General features: G+C 41.9%; 1 protein-coding gene across 1 annotated transcript in view; it reads left to right on the forward strand.

The window, feature by feature from the left end:
• Nucleotides 1–19,543, forward strand: part of acbd6 (acyl-CoA binding domain containing 6) — a 49,347-nt gene that overhangs the window by 21,593 nt on the left and 8,211 nt on the right. The window contains exons 5-6 of the mRNA XM_019897259.1: nucleotides 6,365–6,470; nucleotides 8,144–8,233. Coding sequence (XP_019752818.1) covers nucleotides 6,365–6,470; nucleotides 8,144–8,233 — 196 coding nt within the window. The remainder of the gene's footprint in view (nucleotides 1–6,364; nucleotides 6,471–8,143; nucleotides 8,234–19,543) is intronic.

Genomic DNA, 19,543 nt, shown 5'->3' on the forward strand with positions numbered 1-19,543 from the left:
TTTCTGTACCCATTGTGCCGACATCACACGATACGAATTTAGCCCGGTGTCTCGTAGCTGATTTTAAGGTAAGACATTTTAAACTACAAAGGAAAATCTTTCCGGACTTAGAAGTTCTGGAGTTTCAAATCCAACCGGAACTCGTTCGCTGCTGTCAACACGATGAGGCGACGAGGATTTGGGGTGCGAGTCCGAGATCTGTTGTTCTTGGTCTTGTCTTTTGTAAAATAAATATCCACAAAAAAATGCCACATACTCTGGAGCGACACGTTTGTCAGGTATTCATGTCAAACGTAGGTTATCAGGCACTTGATGATCTGAATATACACAACTTGAATCAACAAACATTTATAGTATTTATTGCTATGCACAGGTATTTTATTTTCAAAGGAGTAAGATATTCCGATTTTTTTCATGAAGACGGTAAAGAAAACAAAACAATCCGAAGATTATTTAACTTGCATGATGATCACGCGCAGCCACTCAAAAAAAATTCAAATCAGCGTTTGGATGTTGGAAGTTATTATTCTGCAATTACCGTTCATTTTCACCAACGTGCCATTCATCTAACGCAGACCATGAATCAGATCAGAGGCCGATTGCAATGGATGCTTATCGGGAACCCCGGAGACACTAACCCTAGATCAAATACAATTGAGAAAAAAATAAATAAATCTTCTACTTTCCAAGTCATGTACTGTCTACCAAAACAAGGCAGAGCTAGTGAGTGACATAGCTGCTGATAGGGGTTGTATCTCAACAGTCAGAAGCCACGGAGAGGTGTGGAAGTGAATCTGGAAGAAGCAAAGCATAGTGCAGTGTGTAGGTGGCACCCACACAGCTCAACCGGGCTCATCTCGGCTTAACCAGCCCCGCATTCGCTTTGGCGCTCCGGCCTGTTTGTCTGAAATCTCCACGGAAGGGACACATCAAAGCCAGGGCACGGGGCCACCATTCGGCTCACACACTTCCAGAGGCAGTAGCGCACATGTACTATAATGTGCGCAAACACAAAAAGCTGCTAAACACTCTCGCTCCTTTGGCTTCTATTGATTGTTTCTATATTGCTCCTGTTCTCCACCAGCTTCACAGTCTTCACCATAAAAAAGGCAGCCTTTACTGGCACAACATTTAACAGTTAAAAAGGTCCGGCCTGCAGCCAAATTCTATGCACGGCAAGCACAAAAAAGCAGTAAGACAAAATGGAAAAGCAGCTTTCACAACAAATACTCATTTGTATAGAGCGGGAGCAGAAAAAAAAGCAGACCGTCATTGCACTCATGGTTGGGTTTGTCTTAATTTGTCACTAATTACTCTCGGGAGATATCTATGTGGTTAATTCCGATGCTTCGCAGTCAAACTATTCAGGTTGAGAGTGTTTTGAATCTCAAACCCTTTTGATGCTAGCCCGCAAAACTGCCTTTCCAGGGCCCTACCAAGGGCTTGAAGACAAATTTCCTGGCTTCTACGGGAATATCAGAGAGGCAACAGAGACAGCTATGGTATGTGAAAGTAAAAAGCGCAAAGCCAGGATTTAGAGACAAAGTTTCATGTTCAAGATTCACTTCTACTACCTAGTTTTTTTTTTTTTTTGGAAGCACTTGTCGCTGTCTATTGCTACCACGGACATCTTTGCACGTCTAATTAACTGTTGGAGGAAAGCCTCGTCACAGTATGAACAGCCATGCACACAGACACTGCCAGTGCCCAAATGGCTTGGTTTCTTGCAAAAGGCATGAGTGGCAAAATCCCTGCTGTTGTGTCTCTAAAAAAGCTCATTTGAGAGAATCTTCGTGTGAAAGGAGAGTCTCGCCTTCTTGTTCAATTTTCTGTTTCACTTCGGACTTTGGCTTCCTCCCAAATGCTGAAAATATGCATTCAAAACTCCACCGTGGAGTCTAATTTGCCCTCAGGTGTGAATGCGACGGTTGTCTCTGTGTCAGTCCTGTAAATTGACAGGGCGTCAGTTCAAGGTGTACTCTGCTTCTCACCCAACTGCAACTGGGATAGATTCAAGCTCCCCGTGACCCTGAACACGATAATTGGTAGTAAAAATAGATGAATGAATGGGATGTCCATCTGAGGTACCGAGTGAGGGTGGTGGTTATCCTGGATTAAAAAAAGAAAAAAAAAAGGGATTTGGGAAGATTTAAAAACTGAAACATTGCATCAGTCGTGCAAAGTATGAGCTTTTTTTTCTTCTTATATTCGTTTGTTTTTTGGAGTCATCAGTACATGCAAAGAAACAGAACCATCCCCACCCACTGCTGCAAGCGGTCAGTGAACCCGATGACTTTTTCCCCTTGTTCAAAGAAATTCACCACCTTGAGGAAAGTTTCAGGTCCTGCGACTTGGTAGGGGAAGAAGATGTGAAATGTGCTTTTGAAGAGTCGCGAATAGAGGAGGCAATACTTCCAACACAGTACCTCATTTACGAGATCGCCACCAAGCATTCTTCAACAGTTTCAAGATAACATTTATTTATTCATATAACACAGTCTTAAACGGAACGTTTACAACCAGCTACAAGAGTTTGCACGTCTACCATTGATGAAATAAATACTGCACCAGTGCTATTTAGGGAGATAACATTGGTCACTGGCATGCCTCTTATCGGTTGTTTCCAATCTGACTTTACAACGTGCAAAAGAGCAGAAAAGTACCACCTCATTTTCTGAAAAATGCTCAAAGTACTTCTACCGTAGAGCACAAGTACCAAACTCAAGGCCCGGGGGCCAGATCCGGCCCGCCAGGTCATTTTATGTGGCCCGCTAAAGTAAGTCACGTGTGTCAACTTGCTAAAATCTGTACCGAAATATCAACTTGTCATGTGTGATACATAATGTTGAGATTTTGCAATAATTTTGTGATCCTGTGTATACTCACTTGAACAATAATTGAACACATTCTTATAATTGACTTGACTTATTTCAAAACTAGTAATCTATTCATTTGTTGTGTACAAGTGATAATTTTGTGGTTTCACTGTCATAACGGCTCTCCGAGGGAAGGTGTAACTCCAAATTGGCCCCGCGACTGAAATGAGTTTGAAACCCCTGCCGTAGAGGATAATTGGTCTGCCTTTGGTCATTCTTATTTTCTCTTGAGTGTTGGTTGACATTTGTAATTTAGTGTGAGATGTGTTGGCGTATATTTTGGTGCAGACAGTAATGCTTGCTGCCGACATCATCAGTTCCCTAATTTTTTTTTTCATCAAACCTCATCCGTCAGCTCACATTTGCATTTGTCATTTTCACAGCGAGAAATGCGTTCCGCACAGCGCTTGCTCGCATGACTGTTGAGAGGGGGGTCTCGTTAATCAGGCCCTTGGGCCAGACGTTGTATTATCATGTCACAACCTGAAATATCTCACAGCTTTTAAAGGCAACCATCACTTCAATGCTTGCACACAAATCAAAGGAAATGACAGACACTCAGGTTAACTGATGTGTTTGGGATTTTGTCATTTTCAGACGTGTGTCTGTAAATGGTGATTTAGCAGACATTTATGGAAATTTTTTTTTTTGTTTGTGTCATAGCCTTGCCATTGTTTGTATTGTTGCTGCGCAATAAAGGCAATACTTCGATCCCTCATTGATAATCTGCGAGAGAGGTGGGGGACATCCTGGACTGGTATAATCTGCGAGAACAGCACAATTGATCGTTTTCTGTCAATTTCCATCATTTTTTACTTTAGCAGTTTCTTTAATTGCTAGATTTGTGTGACAGACACACACACACACATTTACACTTAAATCCTTTTCATTTCATTGCCTTCATGTTTTTGCCTCATCTAATTACACACCTGTGCCAAATTCACAGTATATACAAGCTTAAAAATACACAAGAGCAGTTGCTTAGCAACAACTTTGGACCCCAGTTGCTTCCTTCACAAAACCTTAATTATGTGAATGCTCATATAATGAAACGCAATGTCACAGCATTTCCAAATAGAGAAAAAAAAAACATTTAAAACACTCATTTATTCATTGGCATTTAATTTTATACAACATATGGAGACTATTTCTGTCTGTAATTTGACTGAGTGGAACTTTAATACCAAGCGATTTTAATACCTAGTGACACTGAAAGGCTCTGTCGATTTTGGAGTGTTTTATTCCATTTGCAAAAAACTGTTTCAAATTGAATGAGACTGCTGGCCAGTCGTGAGCTGTCACTGTAGGAGGTTGTAATCTCTTTCAGGAAATGTTTGAATGCGCTGCATTGTCTCTGCAAAGGCTCCTTGACGATGGGTGAGGAATGCGAACAGCAAACTCAAGGGAGACAGGTGTAGATATGAAGAGGCCAAGAAAGTTTCAGGAATCTGGGATTTTTGGAGGCTAAAGGGTTTGCATGAAAGGACGGGTGAGAAAGACTACGGGAGAGGGAGAGGTGTCAAAGCGCGTTTGATATTCAAGTCAAACTTGTGCGTGTGCTTTAGCATCCCTGCTTGATATTGGTTGATGAAATGTTGCAGAAGAGAAAATGATTGGTGGAAATTTGAACCTTGGTGTGCATATTCACATCTACAGGAAGCATGTCCTCTCATTTCCGTCTGAGGCTGGATTTACACTATATGGGTTCAAGTGACTTAATTTCATTGTTTTCACACCAAAATGGCACAATTTGAAACATCCATCCTTCCATCCATTATCCAAACCGCTTTATCTTCACAAGAGTTCACGGGCATGCTGGTTGCCAGCCAATCGCAGGGCACACATAGACACATAACCATTCGCACTCACAATCACACCTCGGGACAATTTAGAGTATTCAATTAAACTACCGAGCATGTTTTTGGAATGTGAGAGGAAACCGGAGTACCCAGAGAAAACCCACGCAGGTACAGGGCGAAGATGCAGACTTCACACAGGAAAGCCGTGGCCCGGAATCGAACACATTACCTCAGCACCATCAGGTGGACATGCTAACCAGTAGACCAACATGCCACTCACAATTTGAAACAAAGTAAAATAAATAATGATGCTCTCAAATAATAATCAAGCCTCTCCAAAATGTAGAAAAAAATCAGATATGAATCAGATATCAACCACTGTGGCTGTGGCATATGCACACAGATCAGATTTGCCCTGTCATGCTGACCTTGACTTTTTGTCCTGTTCATTAAATGTAAATAAATAAATAAATAAATAAAATGTATATATATTTATAATTTAGTATGTATGTATGTATGTATGTACTGTATGTACTGTATGTATGTATTTATTTATTTATATTACTATCACAGTGCTTTTGCTCTTACAAAGTGAGGATTATTTCCTTCAATTTCTGGACAACGTGCAGAGAACTACAGACAACCTAGGCCAAATACTGGGAAACCTCACAAAAAGTTTGTCCACTTGGACACACTGATTACAGCCAACTTTCACTCCTGAATAAGTGCGTGCGTTCGGTAACTGTGTGAGAAAAGCACATATTGATCACTCGCCAACCCACAGCATTATTTACACCTGGAAAACATGCAACTAATAGAGAAACTTAAAAAAAGACTACAGAAAATGCTTAAAATAACAAAAAACACGTTATTATTTTCCGATTTTAGAATCTTCAATTGGATCTCATTAGATTGAATTGGTCTACCAAATGAAGTATCTTTGGACATCTGGTTCGATTTAGTTCAGCAAAACAGAGGTTCTTTAAAGGGATTCAACCTTGAAAATGGTGTCACCTGCCCCCACCAATAAGCGAAATACCGCCCTGTGCGTATGGGCACTGTGGCGACACTGTTATGGGTCAAGGTCGGGTTGAGCACAGAAAGCGTGTAGCTGGGGCGTTGCGGTGAGTTGAGGGGATGACGGGGGCGGCTGGCAAGGTTTGGGCCTTTGGGATACAGCAGCCACCCTCCAGAGGGGTGTGTGGGCTGTCTGTCACACAATAGAGCACTAAATTCAATTAATTTGAATGGCCAGCATGAGTAAGAGGGAGGGGAAGGCGTAAAGCTCTAAATGAGATTTCGCCCCTTCTCTCTCCCCGCCACTACCACAACAGCACTCACTCTTGTCCCCAATGCCAGCAGGTGATTAGAGATGCAGAGAGATAATCAGAGGTGGGATGGCGCCTCTTAGGTGTGTTTGTGTACCCATTGTACGTCAGCGTTCCCAGGGGATGTGGCGTGTGGTTGTTGCCTGTGCATGAGGCAGACAGAGGTTGTGTTATCTGTCTGTGTGCGTTTGATGTGATCCTTCAAGTGGGGGAACAACAAATCAGCTTACGAGAAATGGTTTGCTGATGTTTGCCTCACTTGTTTTCCTCCAACATTTATTATCAATGAATTATCAGAATTGATCATTATTTTAATAATGGACTCATTGTTTTTTTTCTTCTCTCTATTTTTTTTTGTCAGAGAAGAGGATAAGAACATCTTTGATTACTGTCGAGAAAACAACATCGAGCAAATCAGCAAGGCCATCAGCTCCCAGAAAGTGGATATCAACTGCAAAGACGAAGAGGTAATAAAAAGACCCTTGTGAAAAATGTTCACGCGTGGTGCACAACACGGGTCACACAGGGCACATTTCCTTGCTCATCACTGCAGTTCTTCACAAGAATGAGCGTGAACTCAAACCTAACCGCAGGGCTGCCTGTGTGGCACCAGAGGGCAGTAGTGAAGTTTTGCATAAACCAACAGCTTGACTCGAGCCTGAGGACCTGTGACCGTTTACGTTGCAGTGCGTGCGTGTGCGTGTGTGTGCGTGTGTGTGTGTGTGTTTGTGTGTGAGTGTGTGTGTGTGTGTGTGTGTGTGTGTGTGTGTGTGTGTGTGTGTGTGTGTGTGAGAGAGAGAATGAGAGAGAGAGAGAGAGAGAGAGAGAGAGAGAGAGAGAGAGAGAGAGAAGGAGTACCCCTTGTGAGGCTCAACATGGGAGAAATATTTCTAGGAGACATCCAACTTGTCAGCGTAATGATCTTGTAAATTAATCTTTAATTACTTTTTTAAAGGTTATTTCGTGATAATTACAAACAGCCATTTAATAGAGAGGACACCACAGCAGTAATACATCTTTAATTTTCTGCATGAATATTATAGGGGGGGAAAAAATGCAAGGCACTTCTCAAAGTCATGCTATTTGGTGTACTGACTGTATAGTACTTAAGTTTCTAAATGATTCTCGAAACGCCTTTTGAAGGGGACCTTTTCAGGTAGCTCACTCTCTCAAACCGAAATGAATTAATCATACATTTAAAGCATATAAGCATGACTTTTTTCTAAGGGACCTCACACATAATTGCAAATCATTCCGGCTGCTTGGTGAAAGATCAAGTCAGTGATGTAGTGTCTCCTTTAACTTTTAAAATTTAACACGGTTTCAGTAAATTCCAGTATATTTCCATACTTGCCTGTTATCCTTGATGCTGAATTTTATCTTGAATTTGAGCACAAAGTTCTTGTATGGTAAGTTCACTTTTTGTGTTGAACAGAATACTCTGATTGATTCATGATAGTCCACTCCGGCCCCTGTAAAGCTCTCCACTTAATAGTTACATTGGCCTCTTACTTAACTGGTCTTTAGTGATGATGCAAGCATCATTCAGTTGCCACACACCTGAGGAGCGCAGGGGAAGGAGACGAATGAGGAGTGAGGGGGTAAGCCTATTGGTATTCTGACCCGCTTCATAAGTATCCATTCTAACATGCAGCTGGGGTGATCAATATGATTTAAGCGGCAGAATTGGACTCGGAGAGTTTGTTTTACCTAATTGCCCCCACTGAAAAATGAACTTGATCTCAGACCAAAGAAGAGGCCGGTGTACGTGTGTGTGTGTGTGTGTGTGTGTGTGTGTGTGTGTGTGTGTGTGTGTGTGTGTGTGCTTCAACATGATATAGAGTGGGGGCTGCTGATCTATGTCGTAGGGACGCACACACCCAGCGCAATCAACCAAACCTGCAGACTTGCTGCTTTTTGTTGCGGAGGCCTCATTCTCCGACTTTAAAGAATACAACAGGAGCAGTATATATGTTTTTCTGTTCGTGAAAAGACTGACATGTTTTAACTTAATTAAGGTCATCTTGCTATGCATCAAGTGCCGAAACAAGCTCAACAAACGCCCTTAGGTCAAACCCAATTGATACTGTTGCAACTGAAACGGCTTCCTTTGCTGAGACCCGTTCTTGTGCGTTTGCAGGGCCGAGCGCTCCTGCATTGGGCTTGTGACAGAGGCCACAAGGAGCTGGTTTCATTTCTTCTGCAGCACAAAGCCGATATCAACTGCCAGGTAGGCACTTATTTTTTTTACCCCCAAATGACAGCATCGCATATATGTTAATAAATCTGACTACTTGAGGGACTGAGCAGGATCGTGACCATCTTCACAGCAAGTAGGGGGGTCAGCATCAGAAAAAACATTTTCAGGGATTTTATTTTAGGTCGGCAAGACATCAACATTACAGACAAAACTTTTCATGGAGGTTTTCAGGTTTATGGTCAGAAAGTTGATGAAAGAAACCAGTTTTCCATTATACTTGCGATTTGCATTTGATAACTTTTTTTTAATGATCCACGGGAATGTTAACAATCAATTTAAAGTATTGTCCATTTTAATTCCGACAATGGTGTGAATCTGAACTGCCTCAGTAAAAGGAGAGCGACTAGGATAGCACTCAGTCGTGCGTAGAAGTTCTCCAAAACTGAACAGAAAAGTCATGCAAGGCCCTGCCCCTCCCATCTGCTGCTTCTAGCGGGTCCCGTCACACTTGGGCCCAATTAATGGTGACAAGTGGAAACTTTCATTCCATCGCTTGTGTCGTCTTTGTGTTCGCCTGCTAACTCACAAACCAGCGGCATCAAAGCAATACCTGACCTCTCGTTTTGGGGATTTTGCATTTGACCGAGGTCAAATGTGTATGTAGCATGAGCCTCAAGAAATAGTTGAGTAATTAAATTCTACTTGATCAACAACATTCTGAATTAACTCATTCACTCCCTTTCAGACCCTTTTCAAATACAGTGAATAAAAAATGAGGAGCTGGGATTAAATGTGGCGTCTGAAAAGACATCTAAATACGTCTTTGGGAGTGAATGAGTTAATAAATCATGTCCGTCCATACTTGATACCATGAAACGCATGCGAAGTTCTGAAGGATGTTCAAAAGCATCAATTACGACAACCTCCAAATAATCCGATATATGCTGTTTTTCCTCGTACTGTAGATATGTGAATGAGGAGATGGTGTGGAGTTTACCTCTACTTGCACATACTCACAAGCAAACCATAACTTCTATTCTGCCCTGCTCAGATCCCTCTTTCCTTCCACTTCTCTCCCTGAACCTCTGTCCGAAAGCCACCTTTAATTCACGTTGAACCCCAGACAAATCCTCCAGAGCTTCATCCAAAAGAGCTGGCTGGTTACTCGTGTAGCCTCTAGCCTCCCCAAGGTTTAGCACAACATCCAGGAGGGCTTTAGCTTGGACTGTAAGCTGGCTCAGCTGCACATCGGAGAAATTAGTCCTCTGTCTGCTCAGAAGGCACGACACAGCCACCAGGTTGCACACCGAGGCTTTAACCGTAAGGCCGAATCAATTGGAAGTAATCAAGCAAATTGTTTCACGTCGCACAAGCCACATAATCAGGACATTTCACAAATGACTTTGTGTGGTCATACATGGCCTTTTTGTTTCCAACGATGCAGGGAGGAGGAGTGGGAGGGATTTGCTGGGAATGGTTCATAAAGGACTTAACTGAGGGATAACTATATTTAAAAAAAGCATCTAACTGATGATATAGAGCATTGTAATAAAGATGCAACAGAAGATAAAGGCTTCTATTCCTTTTGGAAAAGGCAGCATGCACATTTCTTGTTTCCGTCACAGGATCTTAACTGGTCTATCACCCAGTCCGAGCGAGAAATATTCACCTTCGCCCATGCTGATTGAAATTGTGCAGAATAATTTGCATCCTGCATAGATTCCTTCTCGCAATTGGCAGACGGCAGTTGATACAGATGTTGAATGTTTCAGATATGTGCTAATTATTTGGAAATGAAGCAATCAATCAAACGACACAGACATCCTAGACACAAATTCCTCTACATGAAGGTTTTTCCTGTATTTTTAAACTATTCAGTTCAGCATATCGCTGTTGGAATCCCCAATGTCACAATTTGATAAATTTAATAATTTTCTTTACAAATTTACACTATTATTCTGTTGTGGTGGTCTATATTCATTTCTGGCTCAACTTTATTTTTTTTTGTTTGTGTAAATAAGTCACTCCTAAATGGTCACTAGTTGCTAAAAAAAAGTATCCAGAAATCTCATTAAGTTATGATATTCGGTGACAAACATTATTTGGCGCTGTAGAAGTTCAACACTCAAGTATCGGGCTGAAAATTAGCTGATCACAGCGGCGGTCAAACTCACAAGTGTTTTGCAACACGACGTCTCATTAGAGAGAGATTCCAGAAATTAGACAAGCAGTGTTATTGGAAGCAGATTTATGAGGTGGCTGAGAGGAAAAATATAGTTGTCTAAATCATAGCACTCCCTCACAATGCCAAATTATCTCATTATTTAAAGCTTGTGGAACGATGCCCTTCTTATTAGAACTTGCTTGAACCCCCTTTTTGTCACTTTTCATTTAATCAGAGAAGCGGTAATGACAATCTTTCCTTTGTGGCCAAAGTCTGTGACAGCTTAAAAAAAAAAAAAAACAATTTACAAGCAAAATGGAGGAATGTTTGTTTGAAGCCACGGGTAATCTCTCTTAACCTCCACCAACTGCTGAGCAACCAGTAAATAAAGATCAAACATGATTTATGCTTAATTTGTTGATTAAAAAAGGTGGGAGGGGGCTTTAGAGTTAAACAAAAAGTATTATTTGACTGGCTGAGAAGGGAAATCGTTTGAAATTAATCAACTGATTGTTTTAGTGAATTGTTCCCAAACCCCGGTAACCTGCATTAAGGGCTCGTTTGATAGTTAATCCTGGATCAAGCCTTGGGGGCGGGGCTCTACAATAGATCTGGGTGTGCGTGGGTGTATAGGAGTGTGTGCGTGCGCGTTTGAATACACTGATCACGGCTCTGCCACCTGCCAACTGTAGATCAAACCCCATGTTGCCACTAGCTCAGTAAAAGTGGGACAGGCGCACAGTGTGCAAAGTACACTTTCACTTCATGTAATAATGGAAATGACAGTTGAAAAACTGTACTTCGGCACTGTGTACTGTACTGGAATGTATTTAAGAGTATGAATGAGGCGGAGGCTTAAATTCATTTAACGCATTCCATCATATCACAACTGGAGTAAAAATTGATCAGATTGTCAATTTCATTCATAGGTAGCACCCCCTACCCCACTCGGATTTCCCATATACTGTAATTTAATTCACGTCTGTAATATCATTGTTTTATTTTGGTAATCTTTTTTTTTTTTTTTTTTTACCATTTACCATGTGCTATTCTCAAAAATAGCGAAAATGATTCAATTTTGTTGCCTCAAGAATGCACAACACGGTTTTTTTTTTTTTTTTTTTTTTTTACTAAAAATGTACAATCTATACTATATATTTTTTCTCTATTGTTATTCCCCCTCCACACACACACACACACACACACACACACACACACACACACACACACACACACACACACACACACACAAATACACCTTGTCCTACACGTAATGCTTTGTGACAATGGTGTTTTGGAGAAGAAAATGGCAAACTTGGGGTGGAATTGGAAGAGCAATCTAACCATTGAAAAGGCAGCTTGTTTCTTAAAACAACCTGAAATCATGCTCACTGCACTGCCACTTTCTGCAAATTAGTGTCTTCAAGCAGCATCTTCAAAACCCCCCCCCCCACCCAAAAAAAAACAAACAAAACACTAATATCCTCCTATTTTACTATATAAATTTTGTAACCGTTCCCTAACGATAGGTATGTAAAATGGTTCTGCCACAAAATTGTCTTTTTCGCTCTCCTCCATACCCTCACCAGATTTCTTTTCCTCCTCTTCATGCAAACCACCAGACAAATTCAGAGATGTGAATGAAAACATGACCCCTTGACTCATTTTTTTTTTTCTTGGAGGGAATAGGCTCCCACACATTTGAGACAGTGACTGTTTATGTTTTTAATGCTTTGGTGACTTTGGGAGTCTCTCAGCGTTATTTAACACCCATGAATGTGTGTGCCTGTGTGGTCATTTTCGGTCCAACATCCACCACTCAGTCATCCCACACATACCCAACTTTTGTTCTCAGGTGCAAATACCAGCTCCTCTACGAAAACATCTCAATAAGCCAGACAGTTGCCATGGAAATGTGCAGTTATTCATGGGAACTTGAGTCCGATGAGTTTCGGGAGGCGCTGCAGACGGTCACAAAGGTCGCGAGCAGCCCAGAGTGTATTTACACAATGTGGTACTTCGAGCGTGATTAGTTGAAGTAAGTGGCGGAGGCGTGGAGGAAAAGTTGGGATTAACCCGACAAAATGCAGGTTAACGCCACGCAAACAGAGCGCCAGGAAGGACACATTGTTCACGGCGCACCAAGAGGAAGTGAGCAGAGGACGTGGCAGAGCAGGTGTCACATATTCACGCGCGACTGTCTCCCTCGCTCACGCCCGCGCCTCCACGTTGTATTAAAACAAGATGATCCATGAGGCGGAAAGGGTGACTCACAGCACCGCTAATTCTAATTAATCCAGCGTCGTAGCGTGGCCTCAGCAGGGCCCCAAGTGCTCCCAGTCTATCAGATAGAAATTCATAACTTAATTGAGGTCAGATTCCGGAGCCGAAGGAACAAAAGTCTCCAGCCGGGACCAGCTAGATCAATAGTAATAATTATCCGATCGCAAGGTTGGCCCGCAATTGGCGGACGAGGAACACAAAACAACAAAGTCGACATGGTGCTACTGTCGTGGCTCTTGGTACAGGATTGGACAGTCTTGGTTTAGAGATCCGATGAAGAGGCTTTACCCTGAAAATTGATGACTATGACGTCAACCTGTGACAGAGAGAGTTCTTTCTTATTTCACACTTTCATTCCTTAATGAAGCTTAATAGGAACCAACTGTCAATGACACTCGTTTTTTTTTTTTTTTAACTTTGTATTTAGTTATTTTTTTACTTTATACGTTATAATTATCTTTGCCTTGTCGTGTGAAACTGAACGTATTCTTGAATAAGTTCCAGCAGTAGTAATTCTTATTCATTTGAAATATTTCAAAGATATAGAATTCAGGCACAGCAAGACGAAGTTTCCAAGAATAATTTACCATCCGATATTTTCATGATAGGGAAAATGGACGGTAATTGCATGATGAATGAAGAGTTGGTTAATCAATTATTTCATCATGACTTTGCCAATGTGGTTTGATTAGTATTGGCCTCAAGGAGAACTCTTGTGCCTTCGCAGCTGCAGCGTTTGCAAAATTATTACATTCGCCCTTGGCCCCTGTTCATACTTTGTGAAGCATACTGAAGTCAAAATATATATTGACTTAATTTTCATATTAATGTCTCAATTTAAATAGTACATCTGTTTCATTCAGTGGAACCTTGGTTTTTGTTTCATACAAATCATTTTTGGGCTATATTTTGAGGCAAAACGTTTTTTCCCAATTTTTTTGTGCTTTTTCTCGGGGTTGTTACAGCCGAAAATGGTTCGTACTAAACTTATCTGCCATCCGCGTACACTGCCACTGACTTCCTGGAATGCGTATATGCAACTTGACACCTGGGTGTCTTGTTGTTGCGTGAGCATTACCCAATTGTCATTGGAAGTAGCATTGAGAATTTATTATTATTATTTTTTTTGCTTATTTATTCGGTGCAGTTGTCCCATAAGCCACCACCATTGGGCCAAACAAAGTACCAAATGCCAGCCGACCCTTGGATAAAGACAAGAAATACCAATTCAAGAAAACGCTCACCACAAAATCCGAAAATGGCTGATTTCCCTTCCAAACAAAAAGCTGTCAATACCCCTTTTCCCTTCGCACGATCTTTCCTACATCATCAAGAGCCGCAGTAAACTAATAATTTATCGAATTCATTTGTAATTTTTATTTATAATTCTTGGGGGATATGTTAAACTATAGGTAGTGTCAAATGTATCATTCGTATTTATATATACATTCTTCCTATCAGAAATACTAAATAATTGCTTCAGTTTTCATATCATTCAATTTTAGTCTGACTTTTTGGAGCGGAGTAATCACGAAAAACATGGTTACACTCTATTTGGAAGGGGGAGGGCGTCTTTTTCCCTGTTCAGCGTCTGTTGTAGCTCACACAATTCCAAACACGCACGCACGCGCTCGGCTGATAGAAAGTCAATGTTGGAGCCATTGTTACAGGTTGCCTTCGCTCCCCTTTCCGAGCAATACCGCCTATAACTAATGGCTCAGTCAAGCCAGTCATAACAAATACCCAATAAGATTCATCATAATTGTGTGCACCCAAGTGTGTTGTGCATACGTGCGCAGGTGTAAATGTGCAACCTTTTCTCCATAGCGCTTAAGATTCGTATGCACAAGGAGGAATAAAAATGAGAAATGCACTCCGGAGAAACCGAATAAATATAAATTCACTCTGCAATGTGCCGCAATCACACAATATCTTTGCGCATGACTATTTCGTTCTGGATGTGAAATGAGCACATTTCAGCTCCCTCCGCGGCTTGACTGATTAATGCTGGTCTCGGCTGCAGTTTGCTTCATACACTGTTACACATATTTAAGAGCACTCCCTCTGACTACCTCTTTATAATAGACCCAATGACAGCATAACTGTAAAATATTGCTCTCGTCTTTACAAGTTTGTCTGCCTGACGACTTTCCTCTCCTATAACTTTATGGCACTATTGCCTCTGGTGCATGCGATAAGGTCTGCAACAGGATTGTATTTTTTTTTTTTTTTTTGTATTTTGTGATGTTTACAGCTGTCTTTGGGGGAAATATAACTCACACATCAATGTGAACATATTTTTTCCTTTGAAAGGCGAGATCAAAATTCTGTTTTATTATAATATTTGAATGTAGGGGCAGATGCTCCAGTAAGACAAACTAATCAATTATTCCGTCCTAGTGGCTTTTTGGACCAATAAAAACCTCTTTGTGTAGAGTTTAACAGGTGAGGCAAGGCTTCCATGGCAAAATATTTGCAGCTTCGGAACACATCCAGTACCTCGGTTCAAACGTTTCACACATGCGGATAACTCATTTGCAACGCGTCAATGGGCACCGTGCCTTTGTCAATGTGTAGCACGATTGACTTTGTGATCACCTTCCCTGGGCTCCTTTCTCGTCAAACGCAAAACAGTGCGAAAACAATTCTACTCACGTATGTCTCTTTGATGGAATTGAAATCACAAGTCAAATTTGTGAAAAATTGTTGCTCGGGGGCGGGGTCAGAAAAGTCACTAAGTTGTCAACACTGACTGTGCTTCTGGAAACTAGTTCCTCTCTGTTTGCAGCCATGTTGTTAGCGGCAGGAGTACACGTCAACTCAACGATCGATGACGGCTACGTACTAAATATAACTCCGTTTGGTTGAGCTCCTTTATATCAAACTGGTCATGAATATACAAATGCTAAAAAGAAATAATTCACATCTTGTGCACATAGTAGTTATGTTTATTTGGAGTTATGAGGGTCCAATACAGACTTGATTTTTGATATTGGAAAATATAAACGCATGCTTTCACAAATGCACGACTCTCCATTCATATTCAGTACAGTATCACCAATGAAAGTGAATTCAAGTTGAGAGGTTTTGGGTTAGCCGTGGAGCATAATAAGATCCTTTCCTTCCTGCTACTTTGACGATTCCCCCTTTCATTGGCTACTTTAGCAAGCCGTAGTTTTACGAAAAAATTCAAACGGCATATATCACACGCACTTTACATTTTTATGAACACATCTGCGAGATGCTCTTCTCGGATTCATATTAAGTAGTCGCCACACGGCTCGACTTAATGAAATGAGAGCTGTTGCCGTGTCAAAGGAGCCGCTCAGATATTCACACGCTTCTGAATGTATAATGCCAGCACTCACGGGGGCGAGCTGGTAACTTGACAGTGATGCTGCTGTCCAGAGAGGCCTTGCAGCAGGAAGCAGTCGTCTTTGCCTTCATCAGCTCTTGTTTCGTTCTCATTGGCCACTCACTGGGCCTCGCCTACATCCTACTATTTGATTTCCATCGTTCTTAACCATCCACATAAATTGTCAGGAGCATTAAAGCTGTCCTCGACTGCTTCAGACAGAGAAGGGGGGAGTAAGAGCTGGAAACTCGGTGGGTGCATGGAAAGGGGAGGGGGTGGGGGGGAGTGAGGAGAGAGAATAAACAAAGTAAGTGTTTTGCCTTCCATCAGTCTCCTGCAGTACTCAGCTTTATGAGCCCCCCCCCATTCCCCCTCCCACCATCCTACTCCCGCTGCCTCCGCCGCAGCCCCCCCGCTCGCCTGGCCATTGATTTTCATATTACACTCTTTTTTGCATTTATTTATTTCATATATTTCTTTTTAAACATCATCGATGAGCTGCAGGAGGACGGACGGATGGGGTGGGGGGGGGGTGTCCCCCGGCCATGTTCATTCTTGGCTTCGACCCTCTCCTCCTCTCTGATGGCCGTAATGGAGGCTAAGACGTCCCATGGGAACAAGCACGTTTGGTGGCGCCAAGAGGGGAGGGGGCTGTGCCTGGGTAGAAGGCAACGGATTTACAAACAAGGGAAGCGCATAACTGTGAAAACCAACCAAAGGGAACTTTTGTGCGTTCATTGAACATTTCAAGGATGCTGTACTTGTTGAATAAAAATTAGCCGTTGTTGCACCACAATTAAAAAAAAAAAAAACAACAATCCCTGCAATCTATACCATCGTTACTGGTACGATGATGTCAGCCGTAGGCTTGATGGTGGTTGAGGGGGAGCACCCGGGGTACCTGAAGGACACTCCCTGGCGGTGTGAAGGGCGTCGAATTAGGCGTCAGGCTAATTTGTCCATGGGTGCCAGTCCTCACACGCTGAGTGGCAAGGTTACCTCTTGCGGCTCAGAAAGGAGGCTCAGATTCAATTAAGGGTGCCCCTCACCCCCACTCCCTCACCTCCCACGAGCAGATCCTTTTAACACCGGGGCCTTCCCAATACGCACATGCACGTAAAGCGCACAGTGCACACACACGCGCGCGCACATCTGATTTGTCATTTGGAATTCCAAGACACACACACACACACACACATTTACAAACAACTCAACTGTCTGCACAAATAAATAATCTGAATTATGTAATTGGCCTGCATGGGGAAATTGAATTTCCAATCTCAAAGGAGATGTGATTTCAGTGCCTTGCTCAATGATAGTTTAGTAATGCTCAGGAATAAATAGTCTCTCAGTAGCAACCTATTACCTGTTGACCAATTGAAACAGACGTGGAATTCATCTAAAGTAGGTCTTCAAGTTGTCTTTTTTTTTTTTTTTTTACTTTTGTACAGAGGGTTAGGTGAAATTTTCTCAAGTACAGGAGTTGAACTAGTACTTCTACTTTGTCTTTTTAAAAAAAAAAATTACTCAGGCATCTGCACTTCTACTTTAGTGGGCATCCACCTTTGCATACAACAGACACATCGGTAACATGCTAATGAAAGATGCTTAACAACATTTACTCTGCTTGATTGTCTACTTCTTATCTCAATGTGCAGGTCTAATTAGTCGTCTTTATGCTGCAGCTATGCTTTTACATTGCGAAAGGATGAGGCGTGTTCCAGAGGTCAGTCCTGCAAAAAAAAAAAAAAAAGATGTAATGAGCCAAAATAGATGTTTCGAAAGATTTTGAGGTAACATGGTTGGCTCATAACGAATCACGTAAAAGTGAAAGCCATCTGTCACTGCTTCTTACTTGTATGTCTCACGGGTCTTTGCAATCCATCCCGCTCACAAAAACTCACTCGGTATGTTCTGCGCTTTGCAGTCATTCATCTTTTTAAAAAAGTTTCTGAAGCTTGAGGTTTTTGGGGCCACGGTCACTGTTCTGGTTGGAGACGGGCTCCGGTGAAGTGACCAGCATCTTCATCTCTTCCATCTTGCTGCATTTTGATTAATGGCACCTGCTCTTCATAATGCGATCTGCCGGAATCTGCATGCCAATGATTCCAGTCGATCGATTTACCCAACACACGCTCGCACTCCCTCCCAGCTGCTGTCATTATGAAAGTCAGAAGCTGCCGCACGCATTGATCATAAATTATAAGTGCTTGTCCATTTTTTTTTCCCCCACTTGTTTAATGTTTCTGTCAGGGACGGAGGGCAGACGGGAAATGGGAGGGTGTAAAGTCTGAATAAAGAAGAAGAATAGACCAGACAACGGACAAAAAGTCTTTAATCCTACCCGTGGAAAAAAATGAGTGAATCAACAGTCTGGGAGGATGTTCACTCAGTTGTTTAGTTATTTTTTTTCAGACATAACACAAAACTGAACTCATTTCAAATGACAACTTTCTGGCTATTTTTCTAAACCTGGTAGTCAGGAACAGTTGCTTGTTTAGACCAAGCAGAGGGAAAACATTATGGAATAAATTCTGAGGAAAGAAAAACATGAAATTATGAAAGAGAAAAATAAAACACAACAAAAGAACACTTGATCTCACCACTGGTACGTTGGTGCGCATCACCTCTGGCTTTGAGGACAGCTTGCAGTCTCAGAGGCTCGGATTTAATGAGTGGTAAACGGTGCCTGTCATCAATCTGGCTCCAACTTTCTCCAATTGCTTTTGCCAGATCAGATTTGCAGATCGGAGACTTGTCGTGGACTATTTTCTTCATGTTCCACCAAAGATTTCCAATTGGAATGAGATTGGGACTATTTGCAGTCCACGACATCGACCTTATGTGTCTTTCTTCAAGGAAAGTTTTCACGACTTTTTGCTCTACATGCGTAATCATCTTGGAAAATGATTTCCTCATCCCCAAACGTCCTTTCAACTGATGGGATAAGGAAAGTGTCTAAATGGTAATGAAAATTGAAGATGTAATGACAGCCATCTCCCCAGTGCCTTTACCTGACAGGCGGCCGCGATGTCCTCAATGACTTCTGTGTCATTGTAAGCTTTTGTTTTTCTGTTTAGGTGTTAATGATGGCTGTTGTTTAGCTTTTTTTTTTTTGTACGCAAGTCCCATTTCCTTCAGTCGGATTTCTTACAATTTGGTCAACAGCCTCCAGTTTCCTCCCGTTTGATTTGCTGTGCATTTCCTGTTTTCAAGACAGTGCCGTGACGCTTTGATGTCTTCCTCGATTTACCGGGCTGCTTGCCTTGAGCAACGTTGTTTGGAGTTGGTTCAGATTTTAGACACGGCCGACTGCGAACAGCCAACATCTTTTGTGATAATGCGTGACCATTTGCCTGTTTTAAGAAGTTTGATATTCTCGCCTTTGTTTCAGTTGGGGTGTCTCGTTTTGGAGCCGTAATTCATGTCCGTCCACTTGGTGCAGCAGCTCTCTTAGATGCCATCATTCCTGTTGAACTGCAGATAACAAGTCAATCTAACCTTAGGCAGATGTTAATTTTAAGAACAGGAATTTATG

This window comes from Hippocampus comes, unplaced genomic scaffold, assembly GCF_001891065.2.
Source record: "Hippocampus comes isolate QL1 unplaced genomic scaffold, H_comes_QL1_v1.1 scaffold22, whole genome shotgun sequence".
Lineage (NCBI taxonomy): Eukaryota > Metazoa > Chordata > Actinopteri > Syngnathiformes > Syngnathidae > Hippocampus > Hippocampus comes.